We start from the raw sequence: 21,061 nt of genomic DNA on the forward strand, positions 1-21,061 counted from the left end.
CAAATCTCCATGAGCCATGTGAGGACAATATGTTGGCGCTGTGTGCATGTCTGAAATGGCACGGCGCGGGTAAATGGGGGACAGGGATATAATAGTCATTATAGATCATTTTTTCTACCAGAGTAGACGAGCTGTATGGAAAATCAATCATTTGACAGTCACAGCACATCAAAAGGTAATGTTGTGGCATGTTGCCATCACTAGGACAAACACGACCTTATAGTGTTATAGCCTAAAGGACAATCATTGTCCAGATTTATACCACGACCTGACGTGTGTGGGGGGGAGTCCGTGGCCAAATACATATCATTTTGGGGGTCCTCGGCACGAAAACGATTGAGAACTACTGATTTAGAAGGCATTTGTAGAATCGGCCACAGGTCTTAACTCTTGTGCCTCTCTTGTTTGTCTTTCTCCCTCACCGGGATCTGCTCTTACTCCCACGGCGCATTAGTCCGACGACCACGTGGCTTCGCGTGCGGTTAGGGTTCGGGTTAGTAATGATGACGCTGACCCCTCTCACCGGGACTTGTTGAGCGCTGAGCCAACATGCCACCCTTCCTCTGCATGTTGTCATCTCCATATTTAACCTTTGTAGTTTTTTGTAAATTAAGGCCTACTTTTTCCTTTGACAGTGTCGACAGTGTTCGAAATGAGTGAAAATATCAGATCTACACGCTTACAATGGGCCAATGTGATAGTGAGCTTGTAGATCGCCTATTTTCCTTGTTTTAGAAAGAAGAATAATAGTAAAAGTGTCAGTTTAGTGTAGCAGAAAGATGAAATCAAGGCACTCTTGTAGAAAAGTAAAAAGCCTGTAATAAAGTGGCTAATGCATTGAAATGACGCCTTTCAATCTTGCAATGCACTATAGCCACTTCATTACATTCTTTTTACTTTCCTACAAGAGTGCCTTGGTATCATCTTCCTCTCCTTCCTCTCTTTGTCTGTGGTTTTATCAATATTGAGCCAGTGAAAAGTATGAAGCTTGTGACTAAATAACTAAATTGGTTCCACTGGAAAAGTTTCTTTTCCATTTCCTTGAAAAAGTAACTCTTTTGGACATACAAGGTTTCCCAGCTGACATCGACGAAATCTAATTGGGAGAGACGACAGGCTTTCGTTGGCTTGGCATGACGTGGTCATGCGTTGCCAGATCCTTTCAGCCCCCTGCTGTAGGCTCTCACTCTCGCTCTTTAGCACATGTGCTTTACGCCATATGGAGGCAGCATGCAGCGTGCAGCCGCGACAGCAGCGGAGAGCTCCATGTCACTGATGCCCAAGAGGAGTGGCCGTGGCGAGCTGCATTACATCCAGTGTGCCCAAGAGTCCCCGCCCCTAATAGGTTTAAATCTCCCAGCAACACGGAAGCCACCACACTGGCATCCAAATAACATCCCATTCAAATATCGCTGTCTCGGGTGGAAACTTTGTATGTCCAAAACTGTTTACTTTTCAGGAAATACAAAGAAAATGATCTCTTCCAGCCATCCATCCGTCCATCTATCCATCTTCTACCGGTTATCCGGAGTCGGGTCACGGGGGCAACAGTTCCAGCAGAGAGCTCCAGATTTCCCTCTCCAGAGCAACATTAACGACTTCCTCCTGGGGGATCCCGAGGAATGTTCCCAGGCCAGTGTGGAGATATATCATATAATCCCCCCCACCTGGTCCACAGGAAACAATTAGCAAAAAAGAAAATAACCTTGTACTGTATGTACTTTTCAGGAAATGGAAGGTTTACTGGTGTGAAACAGTGGGAAATAATTATTTTCTTGTGTGCACTCCATCAGTGTGTATAGTATTCCATGAGGAAAACAACAACCTTGTAGAGCTTCTATTTTCTAGAATGGCATGGCCAGACTAATATTACTGCGTTACAAACAGATTCCAACATCACAGCGGGAAAAAAAGGTCTCACTTTGAATAGTGGGCTCTGATTGGTCACCCACAATTCTTGTGTGAGTTAAATATATTTCAAACTGAGGAGTGCCAGACCAATCTCCCCAGGGATTTCTTTTTTTCCCCTGTGGGTCTGTAACTCTGAGAGTGTACAAATGGAACCAAATGGACCCTGACAGGTCCATTTGGCTCCATTTGTACACTCTCAGAGTTAAATTAACATTGATTTTACAATAGAAATTGGGGTCCCAGTGATAGAAATGCCATTTAACTGGGGGCCCGTAGACTAATGAATTATGTCAGACTGGCGGTCCTTGAAATTAAACGGGTTGAGAATCACTGCTAGAGCTGTAAAAATCTTCTCTTATGGGGGTCCCTGGCATATCTCTTCAAAGTTCAAATGGGGGGTCTGCGGGCTAATTAGTGTCGATTTGGGGGTCCTTGACATGAAAATGTTTGGGAACCAGTGGCCTATAGGGTTGGAGTGTGAGCTAATGGCTCTCCAGGACATTCAGTGAAGGAGAAGCATAGGAGCGGAGCTGAGATTCATACTGTCGATCAGTGGTTTTTAACCAGTGGTCCCTGAGGGGGTTCCAGGTGGTCCCCAGCTAAATGATGGAGAGTTGGTAACTCTTGAGAGTTAAATTATTGTTAAACATAATGCTGCATTTCTTAATTTACAAGAAGTCTACACAATTAGATAATGTAGAATTATTGTTATTTTGATCAACGTTTGCCTCTCGTCTGTCCTATGGTACCAACAACATAAATGTAGCATGGACAAAATCTCATCCAACGAAATGTGTTGGGTCTGAGAGAATAAATCTCATCAAATGATGGTCCGTGGCTCAAATGCCGAATACATAATGGGCCTTGATATGAAAAGGGTTGAAAACCAGTGCTGTGGATGGGAGAGATCGAAAGTGCGAGTGGACAGGGAACACTGACACTAATTCAGTGCAAATCAAGGAGAGAAATGAAATAGGGGTGATTACGGTTTGAAAGAGAAAGAAGAAAGAGGATCATTAGCTGTAATCTAGAGAAGGGGAGCATGTACCCAGTGATCTCTCTGACTGGCAGGTTGGTCCTTGTGCGCCTCTGTGGACGCCCTTGGGGGAAAGAACGGATTAGAAGAAGAGGAGGACTGGGGGTGAGGGCTGAGAGAAATTGATACTGCCCAGGTGAGAGGACAATACGAAGAAAAAAGGCAACCTGGGAGAGTGGTGTGAGATGAAAGTTATTTGTGTGCGTGTGTGCGTGTGTGTGTGTGTGTGTGTGTGTGTGTGTGTGTGTGTGTGTGTGTGTGTGTGTGTGTGTGTGTGTGTGTGTGACGTGTGTGTGTGTGTGTGTGTGTGTGTGTGTGTGTGTGTGTGTGCGGAGAGGGGGTTACGAGGTAATGGACAAAGTCGAGAGGCGTCAGTGGGGATGGAGGGGACAGGTGGATTAAGGAATCCATTGAACGGAATAATAGTGTCGGGGGAAATTACATGCGGCACTTATCTTCACCTTATTAATTTAACACTCAGCGTGAACTGAAGTAGCCGAGATACTCTGACAGTGGCAGAGTGGGAACGGAGGGAGGAGAGAGAGGTCACGGGGTGAACGGCCAGGTCCGTTCCAAAAAAAGTTAGGAAGTACGTTTACATTTTAGTACTGTCCTTTTTGAAAACTTTACACTTCCACTACACTACACCTCAGGGTGTACTTTTTACTAAAAAAACTACAATTAGCTTTGGTTAGTTACTTTGCAGACATGTAGGTCTATTTCTTGTCAAATGTGTGAGTCAAATGTGGGGGGAGCACACCAGTATGCAATGGCTCTGTACATGACTGTTTTCGTAAGTGCATTGGTTTTGGGCAGAGGAAAAGTAAAGTGACCATTTAGTGCATGTCTAGTATTATAATCAAAAAAATTTAGACAAGCTGTCAGTCGTGTGACCTTCTTCGGGCATACCTGAAGTTTGTACAAAGCGTTGTGATGCAACGCTTGTCGCTTGTAAATCTGCTGTATTAAAAAAAAAAATAACGGGGGGGGGACAATGGCCACAGGGGGTAAGGGGAAGATGGGCTTTTGATGTTGATTGGAGCGAGTGGCCCTCGACCCGGGGACAGGCTTAGGCATGACTAACGTGTACGAGTGCTTGCACACATGGATGGGTACACAGAACTCGTTAGAAATGTGTTCATGCGCGAGTACATATACATGATGAACGCATACACCTATGCACAAATTGTTGAGATGCATAGTATACACTGTATGCATGCATCTCTACTATACTATACAGTATATGTGAATGAGGGGGGGGGGTAGTCCTTTAGGGCACTGCTACTTAACGTAGGGTTCAGGGAATCCAGAGGGGTCCTGGAGAGGTGGGGGGATCCAGAGGGTCCCCAGCTGAAAGGATTAATACTGCTCTACAAAGCCAAAGTGCATGGCAACTAAATTTTTTGGACACACTTGACTTTTTTGTGTATCCCAAAGGTCAAGTTAGCCGTCATTAGTTTGGGGGGGATAAACAATTACCTCAAGAACAGATATGCAATTAGTGTAATATCACTTGTATGCCGATTTGGCATTTGGCTGACCAGTTGAAAGTAAACACCTTCAATTTGGGGGCTGTGTGTGTGTGTCCCAGAGTTAGTTAAGTAACTGAAAAACGCTGATTTAAGAGATGCAGAATTTGTACATGTACAGCTGGGGTGTTGTATCTTACCGTGTCATTTGAATAAATACTGTGACTGATGAATGAATGTGTACATCCGAACCGTCCATGACAGCTTGTGTGTCTGTGTATGGGGCAGTGTTGATTTTGTCGACTGAAATCTTATGATATTTTGTCGACTAAAACTAGGCTAACACTGAAACATTTCAGATTATTAAAATGTCTAAAACGAAATATGATGTGGGTCAAACTGAACAACCAATATGTCAATTTGAAGCTATTTGATTCCCTGCTTTCATATGACATGAAAAAAAAAAAAATCTAATGGCAGTCCCTCAATCAAATTTGGCCACAAATGTTGTTCAAAAGACTATGACTAAAACTAGCAACACGGCTGTAGGGCCTAGTCAGTGGTGGTCAAATACACTACTGAACACCATGAGGACTTTAGACACCGCAGGTCAAATATGACTCATAACTACAAGTGAACGTTGCTCTGTCACATTAGTACTTGAGTTAAATTACTGGAGCAAAGGAAAATAGTAAGGCTGCCTTTAAGTATGAATGATCTCTCTTATCATCGTACATCATCATGACGTAAAATACCCACTATGCCTATTTGCTCAGACGCTATAATGTAAAATTCTCAATTCATTGTCAATGGGAATTTCTCACGGAGTGTTTACACAAACACTCCAAATTGTCCATTCATCGTCAATGGCATTTAATATTTGTGTAGGACAAAGTTTGTGTTTGCACACACTAAAAGCTGGACATAGGGGGGGCTATCACCCCTCAAAAATCACAGTGAGGGGCGCATCACTTCTACAGCTGCTATCTGGTGAACGATTATCACATGCCGAAACGTTGCCTTCACTCTTAGATAAAAACCTCTTGAACCAGCAAGTGGCAGTGTGCGGGTCTCCCTCCTTCTCTAAACGTCTGCTGCTTTGCTGCCAACGCACCTGCTGAAAATGGAGCCGGGTGTGCGGAAGTCTTCTCTTTATTGCTTTTCCTTCCTAGAAATGCAGCGGAGTCAAAAGCACAACATTTGTCTTTCAAATGTAGTGCAAATACTCAAGTAAGGTACAGTCAGAAAAAAACAAAGTACTCTCAAGTCCATACTGAAGTATATTTACTCGGTTGCTGTCAGTGTTGATTTTGACACCAAATTTTGATTTTAGTTTTTGTCATAATCTCTTGAATAGTTTTCATAGATTTTGTTTCAGTCACATTTTAGTCACCTGGAATGTTTTAGTGTTAGAATGTTTTAGTGTGACTAGTTTTAGTCGACTAAATAGCATAAGATTATAGTCGACTAAATCTACAGATTTAAGGTCCCTGCACACTTGCGGAAAATTGCCGATCTACAAGCTCACAACGTGTCACAGCGCGACGCGTTGTGAGCTTGTAATCGGCTATTTTCAGCATGCAACCAAGGCACCAAGCACATACTGGATCTCTTGTCCACTAGTCCCTTCCTAACATTTTAGTCTAATTTTTAAATTGTCAATATATTTAGTCCCAGTTTTAGTCATCATAGCTTAGTTTTCATTTAGCTTCCATTTAGTTTTCGTCAGTCGACAAAAACAATTCGTCATAGTACTAGTCGACGAATTACTGGTTATTGTTCTGTCCACCACTGGGGCTGTATATACAGCAGCAGAGGCAGCAGACAGTGTTGCTCATCATGAGATGCACCCTGCAGGGCGCGTGTCTCCAGTTTCCTCGTCAGTCGCACTCTGGTCTACAACTAGAGGCGCACAAAATTGTTGACATGATGGCAATGTTCTCCATACAGTCCCACCCTACCTCCCTCTTCTCTCTCTGTGCGCCGCGTCCCCTCTGGTCATTTTTACTTCCATTAATTGTCCACCTCAATCTCTGTGTCCTGATGAGTCACGCGTGCACAGGCAGTAGTCTCACATGGGTCACTGCCCCCCCCACCCCCACGTCTCCTCTGCCCAAGAGAGACTCAGACATCAGGCTCCTTGAGCTCTCAGAGCTGTCCCTCGTTCTCTCCTGCTGCTCTTCATTAATCTCCTTCTGCTTCCTACGCTGTAAACAGTATGCGGCCGTGATTCCCAACCTTTTCTGGGTCAGCTGGGCCCATTGGAATGTCTCGAAAGCGTTCGTGGCAACCCCCACCCCACCCGTCTGACCGCACAGAGACTGGGCCTTTCTTTTCGCAGCGTGTTTATTTTAAACGTTTCATGACATTAATTTTCTTTTAGGTTTCATGACCTCTTATTACACCCACAAAAACCTGAACTTTGAACATTCGGTGGATTTTCTGTGTTCTGGGATTTTTTCCTGTGTCTGTGGAGCCTTTTTTGAGCTGCGACTAAGGAAAACAGGCAAAACGGTGAAATTACGATTCAACGTCTGCTCTGATCAAAAGAGGAGGATCAAAAGAGCAGCGCTCACCTCCTCTCCAGAAGGTGAACTATTGTCAGCTTGAAGCTTGGGCGGTGTGCCAAAAAACGCCAGATGCCTGGATCACTGAAGCGTGACTCTCAGGCGCTGGAGCAGGCGGAGCAGCACCAGCGTGTCTTTACCATGGAAACGCATGGCAGACAGTCTGTACCATCGGTATGTCCCAAGACGCTCCCTCAGGTCCTCCGATGCTGACCTGCTCTATAAGCAGTGGCGTGCACAGATAGACACTAGGGGGTGGTAGAGCACCACCTGCCCTTTCCCTCTGGACAGAAATGTGCCATTTTGAAAAGAAAACAAACAAAAACAATACGTCTTTTGTACAGTGTACAGTATGTGGACCATGATGACATTGATCAATTCTTGATGAAAAAGCTTCTAATATATTATTTATGCCCCAAAATATATAAATCTCATACTATTAAGGCAACCGGCCGGTTCCACGCGCTGCACAAGGTGCCCTTTTTCACTTGAGCACCTGCCCCTCTAAGTGCCTACAATGGCAACTAAAAACATGGTGAAGCAGCACCCCCCCCCACACACACACACACACACACAGACACACAAACACACACACACACAGAAACACACACACGCACACACACACACACACACACACACACACACTCATCTTACAGTTGTGTGTCCCTGCCTAATCTATAGTTGAATAGTACCCCTGACTTAGGTCACATTCTCACCTGTATTGCGGTAGACTCGATGCGATTGGCCGGAGAAGTTGCATCGTTCTCGCATATTTGTTTGCCTTCGCACTGCATGGTCATTCGCACCACACCGTTTGGAAAGGCAGCAGGGAACTTCATCAATGTGTTCAATTCATAAACGGCTACAACTACACAGTGAAATTTATGGTGTTAAAATTGTAATTTGAGTAATAGTTATATAGGACGTAAAACGTGGATGCAGTTTGTCGGGGACTGGACGTCTCTCTTGTCTCTCTCTCTCTCTCTATCTCTCCACTCGCCTTGTGTGTGTGTGTGTCTGTGTCTGTGTCTGTGTCTGTGTGTCTGTGTGTGCGTGCGTGCACATACACGCTCTGTTCTTTTGGGCATGTGGAGGCACAGCGCAGACTGCAGCACAAAATGAATCTGACATTTACAAGTTTATCGAGATAAAGAAAGTCCCCACTCCACACAGTGACAGCAGTGACAGCACTCCATGTTTACGCACAGACAGACTGACAGACTGAATATTCTCTACACTGCAGTGTTTTTATGTGTTTCCTTAAGCAATTGATTAATGTACTCGTCCTCATATTTCAATGAGGGCTTCTCCTCATTCGACCACGTCTATCCACGGTAACGGGACATATTTGCTCCGCATAAAATATGCCTTCTCCATCTCCAACTGTGTTTACTCCTCATTCATCCGCCACATTGTTTGCTTAATTTCCTTTATTTGATGCGATTGCATTCACACCTGCGGTAATCGCAATCGGCACTCTGTTGTGCTTTGAAGCGAAGTGAAACCCCCGTTTTTTTACAAAGTAGAATGCGTTTCTTTGATGCGCATTAGGATTCGATTGGGCCTTCACAACTGCCAAACGAAGCGCACTTTCCAACAATACGCAGCAGGATTCGTTTTAATCTCAGTATAGCATGCTGGTGTGAATGCGACATTAGACCTTCTAGTAAAACAGACCTGAGTTGGCACTGTACTTGGTGTGCTCTTTGTTTCCCCCTCTACACTAAACTTCTTCACCACAATGTGTCGCAACTGTTGATCTTAACTTTTGCTTTGGCAACGTAAATGTTTTCTCATGCTAATAAAGCCCTTTTGAATTCAATTAAATTTCCCACAGTTTTTCAAATTATTATTTTTAAAGATTTTCTAAATGTAAAGAACTTTTTTTCCCCCATATATATATTTATATTGGCTGGGGAGCACCTGGAACCCCCTCAAGGACCACTGGTATGCTGACCTTCCTGTTCCTAGCCCAGAATGTAGTCACTCACTGTATGAATAGAGTCTGTATTTGTGAGTCATCATAAAATGTGTAAAAATGTGAATGTTGTGAAATGGGTTTGTCAACAGCCATTACGGCTGTTGCTTTTACTGCGTTTGGTGACCTGCTTTGGATGTGCAACAGGTCCATTTCAACAGGCCTACTTATTTTAGTCATAACATTTTGAAGCAATGTTTTCTTTTAAATAAACATTAAAAAAAAGATAGAAAAAAAATGTTTGTCACAAGTGCTCAGCAACATGATTTATTATGCAGAATATTTAGCAGACAAAATACATTTTTCCAAAGCTAATTAATCTCCTCTTTCCTGCAGTGTTCATAACCCAATACTGTATATTTCCTGTGATCTCCAACTGGTTTTGGTCACAACAACGGCGGTGGCGGTGGCTCAGGGGTAGAGTGGCTGGATGGTAACCACAAGGTTGCCAGCTTGTACCCTCGGCTCCCCCAGAGTTAGTGTCAAAGTGTCCTTGAGCATGACACTGAACCTGCTCCTGATGTGCTGGTTGGTGCCTTGCATGGTTTCCGCCGCCATCGGTGTACAGTATGAATGTGTGTGTGAATGGGTGAATTGATGCACAATCTATGTAAAGTGCCTTGGATAAAGGCACTATATAAATGCACCATTTACCATTTAACAACTGTATGAAATAGATCTGTGGTTCTCCGTATTAGCTCCAGACCCTAAAGAGAGACATTATGTACGTTTTGTGAGCTTGTATAGATCGGCTATATTTTTACTACTTTTATTTTGATGGAAATCATTTGATTTTTTTCACACTTGTGTATGTATGATACATCATCATACATCACATTCCGTGCTCCACCAAACAAATAACCACAAAATGTCATTCTGGCCAATCACTTTTGGCGTCTTCCCTTTTCTGCCCTCACTTCTATCCTCAATATGTACTTTGCTTAGCAATCAAATCATCGCTATGGGGTGATCAGCCATTCAGATCATCGTGTTTGTGTTCACACAGAGGGTGTAAGCACAGGCGTCTCTTCCTGGTTTTTAAACAGCTGGTGGATTCATTCATCAGTGCCCATACCCGAGGCGGGGTTGGCGCCATAAACTACCTCCCCCTGGCCAGCCGGGGCGCCTAATGGAGGGGAAAGGAACTGATCGGAATAACTTGTTCCTTCCACGCGCTACATCCGGCCGGGAAAAGAAGCAGCTTGGACTCCTCATGCATAGAAGGAAGCATGAGGTCAGTCCGCTGCCCCCCCAGGTTGGCAGAGGAAGTGTAGCGTCCAGGATTACAGTAGATAATTGACACTGGGTGAAAAAATGGGTTACAAAATCGTGGGATAAAAAAACATAAAGAAAAATGAATTGCAGAACTCTACCAGACGTATATCGGTATAGGCAGAGATCTCCGATCATCTGGTACCTAAAAGTAACAGCTCTTAACTGTTAATGAATCGTGTGCTAGCTTATAACTTTTTCAAAATGAAAGTTATGAAATGCTGTGTTGTGTTACCACCTTGTCTGCCTAATTGCCTATATGGGCTTAATCCTCTCTGTCTCTGTTTTCCAGGACGACCACTCCATGTTTTTCCAGTTTGGTCCATCCATCGAGCAGCAGGCATCAGTGATGCTGAACATCATGGAGGAGTATGACTGGTACATCTTTTCTATCGTCACAACATACTACCCCGGATACCAGGACTTTGTAAACAAGGTACTGTAAATTATTTAAAAAATATTTTTTTATTTTATTTTTTGCAACTGAAAAATTAAGAGTTAAGAGTTCACATAGTACGTGGTGCATGCATAAACTTTCCTAAATGATTCAGTATTCATTTATTAAGGTTTTCTTTGCAGTCATTTTATATTGGTGGTGGGGAGGGGGCTGGGGTCGCGAGACATGGCCAAAGCATTTCCGGCGGTCCCCAGCCAAAAACGTTGAGAACCCCTGTTTTAGCTTGAGACCCAAAAGAGAAATTTGTCTCCCCAGGACCCAAACTACGGAGAATAGCAGATCTACAAGCTCACAACACGTCGCATTGGGGTGCGTTGTGAGCTTGTAGAGCGGCTATTTCCACTACTTCTTAATAATTTTGTTTCTAATTTAGGAGATTTCTGTGATTATTTTTATTTGAAATTATTTTCAAAAAAGGCTTGAATTTGTTTTCAACTCGTGAAAAATTTGAAATCTTTTGAAAATATTTTAAAATAACAATAATGACAACATTTTGGAAACAAAAAAAAACAAAGGGATATTCACTCGTGAGTCGCGACCCAAAAAAATTGATCCACGACCCACAAATGGGTCTCGCCCCACTGTTTGGGAAACACTCTGCCTGGGCTCTGTGCTGTTGACTTTGTGTGATCATTTAACATTTATTTTATTTCTAATCGTGAATCGCTTCGATGACCGTACTTTTACGGACAATAGCAGAAATAGCTAATCTTCATGCTTACATGTCAGTTGTGACGTGTTTTGGAAGTAAAGAAATATTTCAAATTATTAAATGTGTCAGTGATTTCTTTGTATATTTAAGTTATTTGTCATATCTGCCCTGTGCAATTTGCGATTACGAAGCCTAAAAGGCAAACAGAAATAACAAATCGTTAAACACAATTATCTGTGTGACAATTAATCGTGACATCTCTATTTGTACATAGCTTTTGCATCTGCTATTTTTGAATAGCCACCGCTAAAATCTAAGGTGTACACAATGGCTTCCCGGTGAATGCACTGAGAGGGAGGCCACAGTGGTCTTGATGGCCTGCTCGCAGTGACCCTCCTGATTTCACTGTCTTTTGTTGAAATTCTGAATTCTGAACTCCCCCCGACTCCCCCTCTTCACACAAGTCCAGTAACTCTGACCAGGAGTGAGCATGCATGACGTTTTGGCTCTGCTTTCTCCACTAAAAATAGTCCTTCCCCCCTAATTGTCTCCACCAGGCCGAAGGCATGGGGGGAGAGTATGTTTTGCACTCCGTCCGTCCGTGTGTCCGTCCGTGTGTCCGTCCGTGTGTGTGTCCGTGAGCAGCTAATCTCGGCCACCGTTAACCCGGTCGATGCCAAATTTTGCACACACACTCCCTGGATGCCAACAATGAACCTCTGCCCCAAACTTTCCAGAACGGCCTGTTATAGCGCCACCAGGAGGCCGCTTTGTGCAAAACAAGTTTTTGCACAGTACACCTACAGATTTTGTCCAAACATCGCGCAAATTGGTACACAGACTCTCTAGAGCCATTCAACGAAACCGGTCTTTCAGATTTCTCAGACTCCATCCTGATTGGTTAAGATTGGCTTCCAAAGTTCACAGGAGTGCTCAGTTTCAAACAAAATGCTGCAAATCATGAACACATCGCGTGATTTCCGTGAAATTGTGCACGCACATTCCCACTAGGCCGAGGACGAAATGCCACATGAACAATTTCAACTCAGCCTCAAGGTGGCGCTATAACTGGCCGAAAAGTGTTTTTACCTCTAACTGCACGGATCTGTGGATAATTTACTTTTGTTGCCCTTTTATCCAACCACCAGATGAAGGCAAGCTGCAATGTCCTACATTCCTATCCTGGTGGAGACCTGTGCCCAGAAGGGCACTTTTTCTAGTTTGTTTTATTTTTTTGGGTCCAAGATGTTTTTTGCCAGCAAAGTGAACCTGCTTTTTGTTAACTTTTGCACAACAGAAAAGTGAAGCTTTTGGTCATTTGGACACATACAACATACATATTTAGGAATATTGAAAATAGAAATGAGTGATAACCAATAGAATAAATTGAAATAAAAACAGAAAAACACAAATAACAAAGAAAAACTAAAAACTAATGGAAACCAAAAAGAAAAACAGTCACAACACTGTACAATAAAAGTACATTTCTCATGAGCACAATTAATTAAAGATTGTCACCATTGTGCTTCCATTCATGTCAAATCTACTTCAGAATGGAACTCCCATCCATGCACCCGTTCAATTAATCTCGCTTGTCAGTTTTTTTCTTTGCCAGTTTCTAACCTCCCACAATATGTTTTTCAATTTCTCCAGTGCACTCCAGCAGGGGCGTGCACACATAGACATCAAAGGGGGCTTCAGCCCCTGCCCATTTACCCGTCTGTAAAACAACTGCCCTTTGCAGACCACGAATGCAGCATTTACTATGGTGAAAGAATGCAAATGCCACTCCTTTCCATGCCATACCGGAAGGCAGCATTAAGGAGAATTGCTTCTTTCCGAACTTGAACGCAGTATTTTGCGTTGAACAAATTTGTTTTGAAATCCATGTCGTACACCGCATCTCCACTAGCCTAAAGAATGCTGGGTTTGCGCCCCGAAAATATTTTCGCTATTCTTTCCAAAAGTGCCCTCTTACGGGGATTTCAGCCCCTGCCTCTCTAACACTCTCTGCACGTCCCTGCCCTCCAGATCCGTAGCACCATAGAGAACAGCTTCGTGGGCTGGGAGCTGGAGGAAGTGCTCCTGCTGGACATGTCCATGGACGACGGAGACTCCAAGTCCATCCAGAACCAGATGAAGAAGTTGCAGAGTCCTGTCATCCTGCTGTACTGCACCAAGGAGGAGGCCTCCACCATCTTCGAGGTGGCCCATTCCGTGGGCCTGACCGGCTACGCCTTCACATGGATCGTTCCCTCGCTGGTGGCCGGAGACGCAGAGCACGTCCCTGCCGTCTTCCCCACAGGTAGGTAGTCTCAGTGCAGTACGGTTCCCAAACCGTTCAGGTCAAGGCCCCAAAAGAGAGATTGATGTTTGCCCGGAAAGACCTACAAGCTTGGTCTATGAGCTTGTAGGTTTTCTTAGCCTACTGTATATACTGTATAGCCAAAAATGATGCCTTGTGAGCTTGTAGATTTGCTATTTTTGCTATTTTTCAATCTGAACTATATACTGTATATATATATATATATATATAATTATTTATTTATTTTCTTTCTTTTCATACATTAATGCTAGATATTTGTTTTACATTTTGAATTTATATGTCTTTAGTTTTCTAAACTTTACCTGAAGCAAAACGCATGAGAATGATATACTGCAGTTTTCTGGTACTTATCGTTATCGAGGTATTCAACAACGTTATCGAATATTGCATTATTTTCTAATATCGTGCAGCATTAGTATCGTCGCTGTCGGGTGGAAAGCTTGTATGTACAAAACCAGGAAATTTCAGGGAATGGAAAAAATAATCTGTATGCCCATAGATCCAATGTCGTTATTATTTAGACATTTGCTAATTTTATGTAACACCTTTGTGCAATGAAGTAGGGCATTTATTTACAAAAAAAACTAAAAGTTAAAATATACATGGTTTCTGCAAGGCAGCACCAATATTCTTCCATTCATCCGTTTGTCACTTCAGAATGGAACTCCCATGCACCCCGTTCTCTTAATCTCGCTTGTCCGTGTTTTTCCCAGTTTCTAACCTCCCACGACATGCTTTCAATTTCTATGTCTTTTCCCCCCTCGGGCTGTTTTTTCCATTGTACTCTCTCTGCCTCTTTAGTTGATAAGTATCTCTTGCCCCTCTCCCCTTTTCAATTTCTCTGCCTCTCTCCCTCTCCCGTCTTTCCTCTCCCAGGGCTTATTTCGGTGTCGTATGACGAATGGGACTACGGCATCGAGGCCAGGGTACGTGACGCGGTGGCCGTCATCGCCTCGGCCACGTCCACCATGATGTTGGACCGGGGGCCACACACCCTGCTGAAGTCGAGCTGCTTCGGCCCGCCAGACAAGAAGGGCTCCGGTCCCAGCAACTCCAACGAGGTGCTCAAGTGAGTCAGTCGACACACACCACACCAAGCAGCCCGTGGTGGATGGCACAGCATACAGACCTGCAGAAACATTGGTGTCATGCATAAATATTGTTGATGTCGGCCGGAAAGTAGTGTTGATTTTGACAGCAATTTTTGATTTAGTTTTAGTCATAGCCTTCTTTGGAATAATTTTTTCAATTGGTTATACATATTTTTACATACATACATATTTTAGTCATCTGAAATGTTTCAGTGTCTAGTCTAGTTTTAGGCGACTAAATATCATATGGTTTAAGTCGACTAAAGATACGGTTGATTTAGTTGACTAAAATGTATATTGGCGGGCCTTGATGGCATCGTAATGGCTGATTATAAATGCCGATCTACAAGCTCACAACACGAGCAACGACTGAGCGTAACCAAAAATAAAATGACTTGTCTTTTAGTTCTAATGGATCTCTTCTCCACTAGTCCCTCGCTCCCTCCCTAACATTTTAGTCTAGTTTCTATTTGTTGATAAAACTGTCAGTATATTTTAGTCTTAGTCATCATAGCTTAGTTTTCATTTCGTTTTTATTTTGTTTTCGTCAGTGAAAAAAAGGTATAGTCGAGGAACATTTTTCCTCATAGTTTTAGTCGATGAAATCAACACTGCTTGCATGTATCTAAAAGCATTACTTTTCTGGAAAAAAAGAACCCGTGGATGGATCCAATGTAATTATCATTTAGTCACTTATTAATACTATTCATCGGTTCATTATTTATAAAACCCCACAGATATACTGAACGGGTACAGGCTTTAGTTTAGACATACTATTTGTCCGACTGTCATTAGACCGACAACCTACTGTACCTCAAACCCTAACCCTAACCACAAGCACGGGAGCAGCGCATGTTCAACCGCATGTCCCACCGTTGTTTCCGCATGTCATTCCGTTGATGTGTCTAATGCATGCGTGTGCATCCCCACTGAACCGCTTTCAAAATGTTTCACAAATTGTGAAAATACTTTTGCATGGCACCAGTCATTTCCACACAACCACAAGAAAAAGTTGAAATGGTTTTGTGCCCAACAGCAACAATATGCTACACCACTCAAGCGGGTTAGGGAGTGAACATTATGGATTCCTCAGCACTGATTCGCAGCGCTAACATGCCCCTCAGTTGCAATTGTTTGCACCTTGTTATGTTATGCTTGATTTACTGTCCTACGTTGTGACCCTTAGCTTCAGGCGAGCAGCGTTGTGGGAAAGGCAGCCAATAAGAAAGCAATGCAACATGTTCCTTCACTTTAAAGACCACATCCGGCCTAAACTGTATCTTCATAGGTTTAAATGCCGCTTTTGGAGGGGTGCTAGCATGGCAATGCCAAGTCTATGGACTTTTAATGTTTGTTTAGAGCCTAATATAAATGTACCGTCCCAGCCAAGTCTATTGTTTATGGTAACGTAAGACGTCATCTCGCTGTATTAAATGTTTTATGTCTACTCACTCTGTGTCCCAGAGGAGGCCTGTGGAAAGCTCAGATCTATCTATCTATCTCAGATCTCTATGCGGGTTTCTGAACTGCCCGCCAATAAGACACAGAGTGAACAGACTGAGATTACAGAAAAGGCAGGTCACACAGGTGTAATCTTTTTTATTCACTGCAGCATGCACTGTAGAAGCAGCATACTGAAAATACTGAACATAATATACATAGTTCAGAATCAGCTTTATTGTCTCATCACAGGTTTTCAGAAGTGGGTGAAATTCGTTTTTATGCATTGTTTTGTGCATCGGTGAATCGTATTGTTATTTCGTAGGTAAGTAAGAAAGGGAAGAAGAAGAGTGGTGGAAGGGAGAAAGGAAAGAAATATCTACATACTGTATTTACATGGTGCCTGAGATAAGATATACTGTAAATAGGGTGCGTGAGCATAGCAGCAGATGTATACTGTGCATGATATACTTATAAACAGTTAGTTAAGGTTGTGCGGTCATGCCCAAGCATACACCTTGAGCTCAGCTATACAGCCAGGGAGTGGTGTGTACATGGCTGTGCAGTCATACATGTACAGGGAGTATAGAGGAGAGGGCTCAGCACGCATCCCTGAGGTGCTCCAGTGTTTAGGGTCAGGGGGTCAGATGTGATGCTGCCCATTCGCACCACCTGATGTCAGTTTGACAGAAATCTGTGTATCCACTCGCAAATGCTTCGGTGTTGTAGCCCCAGGTCTCGGAGCTTTGTACATACAGTACTCTACACTCAGATTATAGGCGTACTGCACACATCATATTGTATACTGTAGATTATCACACAGGCTGTCAACGTCGACGACTAATGCCAGCCGATAATTTGTTTATCTCATACGGGTCGACTTATTCATTCACAAAGACAAAGATGAAATAGCATTTGACCAGCACTTTAATTAAATTATTAGATTTATGTCAACGAGGAATTGCACTGGTGAACAAATTGGTTGCTGTGATTTCACTTTGTTATTTTTTTTCCAGTCTACACAAGCACGTAAAAACATGAATCTCTGTCTACATGAAAACTGATTAAAACACTATAAAACACCAGCTGTCATGGCTTGACTGTCTATTGACAGTTTCCAGTCAACACCTGCGAATATATCGCCCAGTCTGTGCTTTTGAGATACCTCAAAAAATTATACAATGAGCAGTGAACACATCGAAAAACAAGAGATATGTGTAAGAGATATATTGCAAATAATCTTCCTAACAGACCTACAGTGTTTATTCATTGGCTTGTCCACCTGGCTCTCATTGAATTTAATGCATTCCATCGGGGCTCCAGTTATTGCCTCCCAGTGTGTAACATGGCGTTATCTCATAAGCAGCAACTGGATTTAAGTGACAATGTGCAACGACTAATCAGATGGCAGATGTGTTTATTTAGTCATACTGTACTGTAGGTCCCGAAACTAGCTGTCGCCAATGTGAAGAGAAGAAGCTATTTCTGGTTAGGTGAAATATACATCGCTTACAGAGACGACTTCCACTGTAGTCTACTGTACTTATACTGTAGGAGTAGTTCACCCAAGAAATTGCTTATTTTCAATCTTTTTCAATATTTTTATCAATTACACACTCCATGAAGACTAGGATTTGTGGTGTCAATACAATTTCCTTAATGATTATATCTGTTTTTTTCAGTATTCATTTATGATATATTTTCTCTATTATTAAGGTTATTTTTTGCAGTCAGTTTGTATTGGGGTGGGGAGGGGGTGGTAGGGCGGGGGTCGCGAGACATGACCAAAGCATTTCCGGGTGTCCCCAGCCAATTTTTTTTCGCGTGAACTACTCCGGAGTATAGTTCACCTGAAACATGCACAGGTGTCGGTCTCTGGTGTTTCTTAAAGGCCTTTAAGAACCACCTGTGCAGTGGCCGGCTACTGCCCATTTCACCTTCTCACCGGCCGGGCGCGCATGGCCACAACGCCACTGGTATTAATGGTGATAAAATGCATCCTAGCCTACGTGTATACTAGGAGTCAACATGCAATGACATGCAATGACATGCCTCCCCCTGGCCAGCCTGATGGAGGGGAAAGGAACTGGTTGGAATAACGTGCTCCTTCCACGCGCTACGTCCAACCAGGAAAACTTCCCCCTGTCAGGTGTAAAGGAGCAACTTGGACACTCAAGCATGAAGGAAGCATGAGTTAAGTCCGTTGCTCTCCCTAGGTTGGCGGAGGGTGTGTAGAGCCCAGGATCACATCACAGGATGATTGACACAGGGGTGAAAAATGGGTTACAAAATCGTGGGACAAAAAATATAAATTATAAAAAAATAAAAATAAACATGCAATGACAGCGGGATTGGGGAATATCAAAATAAATGATGTAGCCTACTTGGATAAACATGTCTGGCTCTGTTCAATCAATCAATCAGTCAATCAATCAATCAATCAATCAATCAAAACTTTATTTATATACTGTAGCACATTTCTTACAGCAAGTGCAACCCAATGTGCTTCACAGATTAAAAAATCACAGATTACAAAGATAGAAAAAAAAACTTTTAAAACATTTATGGAGAAAATCTAAATCAAACATTGAATTAATAATAGACAAGAATAAACAATGGATTCATAATATGACCTAGTTAAAGGCAATGCTAAAAAGGTGTGTCTTTTTTATTTGAATACTGTCCATGGATTCAGAAAGTCATAGGTTCACAGCCAGTCTGTTCCACATTTTAGGACCATAATAACTGAATGCTGCGTGTCCTTGTCTTTTAGTTTTTGGTATAGCCTTTGGAACATCTAAGAGACCAGATCCAGAGGATCTGAGAGCTCTTCCAGGCACATACCCTGTTAAAAGTTAGCATTTTCAATTGAGTGCTATAGTATAGTGCCACCCTTTGACCAATGGTCGTGGACTTTGCGTAGCCCTCTACCATAATATTGCCAAGTTTCGTGAAAACCGACAACACGGTTCAGCTAGAACTGTTATTTTTGGCGGAAGACAAAGAACCACCAACCAAATTCAATATGGGACCTATAGGCCCTTCCGGCTTGGTCCCTTGATAATGGACAGCTGCAGCCTTATTGCAATGTATCATTGTATGTGCCAAGTCTGCCCACAAATACAGAGCGAAAGAAGAGGAAGAAATTATGTAACGGTGTACAGTAGCATAAGCCATGATCACACATGCTTTACAGTACTGAATCATCCTGACACCTACTGTATTACCAAAGCATTTCAACTCCACCATCCTCAGCCCTGCTTGTTTATATGTTGTAAAGGTTGCACAGCTGATCTGAACTGAGCTTTTACAAGAAGATCAGCTGAAACATACACTATAATGACACCTGATACAGTAAGCAGAAAAGACGAGCGAGGGAATGAAGCCTGTATCTAAGTCGTACTCCACTGTCCCAAAAATAGCGTAGCAATTAACCGAAAAAAATATCGAAACTGATATTTAGAACCAATAATCGTCTTAATCGTGCTCATGTACACAGGTAAATTAGAATAGATTTAGTTTTTTTTTAAATAATTTACAAAAATCTATTAGTCTGATTAACCACGTAATGTTGGTTTCTGCCTGACAGCAGAGATATATAAAAAGCCCAGCCCTTCATCTACTGCTTGTAGATCTGCTATGTTCAGTGTGTGACACCGCTACACAAACCAATTATAAATATACGGATATAAGGGGAGGTGCTGAGTGAGTCAAAGATAGTGACAAGCTGAGAGAGAGAGAGCAGAGGTGCAGCGGAGAGTGCATTAAGTGCCTCTGACTGTGAATACATATCAGCATATATATGTCAACAAGTGCAAGCAGATAAACTGGAATCATCTCTCTTTCTACTCCCATCTCTCTCTCTCTCTCTCTCTCTCTCTCTCTCTCTCTCTCTCTCTCTCTCTCTCTCTCTCTCTCTCACTCTCACTCTCTCTCTTTCTGGTTCCGTGGGCTACAATCACCATGGCGACGCTTTGCCTCCGAAACAACCCAGCAGAGAAATCAATAAATAGTGTGGATGGATGCAAGGAGCACGGAAAGGGTCCGTGTAGCATACTTGTTGTGAGCAGAGGTGGATAATTTACTCACATTTATTTGATCAGAATTCAGATCTAAAGTAGGCGTGGTTATCCGTTGTTGTGGGGGAGAGGCGGCGGAGTGGTGCGTGCATATATCATTATATTCTGAATGGATTCTGCAGAGAGCTGTCCACTATGCGGACTCGGAGGAAAATGCGAATTCTGAAAAACAGAAAATTATAACTACTGTAGCTGTTGCAGGTGTAAAAATAATACAGATTCCGCAACTTCGTGGCATATAAGGCGTTTACAAACAAGCTGTCAAACATTAGAATCCAGACTGTAATTTTCTTCTCCCATGCTCGGCTCGCCCTGTTGGGCTCTGACTGCTGTCTATGACTGCTGAGTCTATTGGGTAGATTTTGAAGGTGCGTTTGGGAAATACATAAATTGGCCTCGCTCTGCGCACATTCGTATTATGAAAGGCATATCGGCCCGTGTTGAACGCACTGGCCCGTGTTAAACGCACACACATTATGGCTTACCGCGTTGCTGAATATTTTAGCATTGTGGGAGTGTCCATATGTTAATTATTTTCGCTTTGCGCAATTTGCTATTAAGCCCCTTGACCTAAAGACACTCAGCGCATAACGATTAGACGTGGGTCTGACCACCTCATAAACGCAAAAAGCACTGTTTGATTTGACACTTGAGCGGCTCTGTGAGGCTGCTAGAGTGTTGCCATGTCTGTTTATTATAAGCGGCTTATTTTTCTGTAAAGTTGCTTTCTGTGGTTGCTTTTCTTGTTTCTAAAGTGGTTATTTGGGCTTTTCTCCTAATGTT

The 21,061-nt window shown here is 42.8% G+C and overlaps 2 protein-coding genes across 2 annotated transcripts in view; both read left to right on the forward strand.

The window, feature by feature from the left end:
* septin3 (septin 3) overlaps positions 1–21,061 on the forward strand; it is a 178,817-nt gene that overhangs the window by 155,039 nt on the left and 2,717 nt on the right. The window lies entirely within an intron of this gene.
* Positions 1–21,061, forward strand: part of grin2bb (glutamate receptor, ionotropic, N-methyl D-aspartate 2B-b) — a gene marked incomplete at its 3' end in the record, with an annotated part of 126,993 nt that overhangs the window by 56,618 nt on the left and 49,314 nt on the right. The window contains exons 3-5 of the mRNA XM_083764855.1: positions 10,526–10,669; positions 13,374–13,647; positions 14,545–14,737. Coding sequence (XP_083620981.1) covers positions 10,526–10,669; positions 13,374–13,647; positions 14,545–14,737 — 611 coding nt within the window. The remainder of the gene's footprint in view (positions 1–10,525; positions 10,670–13,373; positions 13,648–14,544; positions 14,738–21,061) is intronic.

Source organism: Protomyctophum parallelum, assembly GCF_964188405.1.
Source record: "Protomyctophum parallelum genome assembly, chromosome: 5".
Taxonomy (NCBI): Eukaryota; Metazoa; Chordata; class Actinopteri; order Myctophiformes; family Myctophidae; genus Protomyctophum; species Protomyctophum parallelum.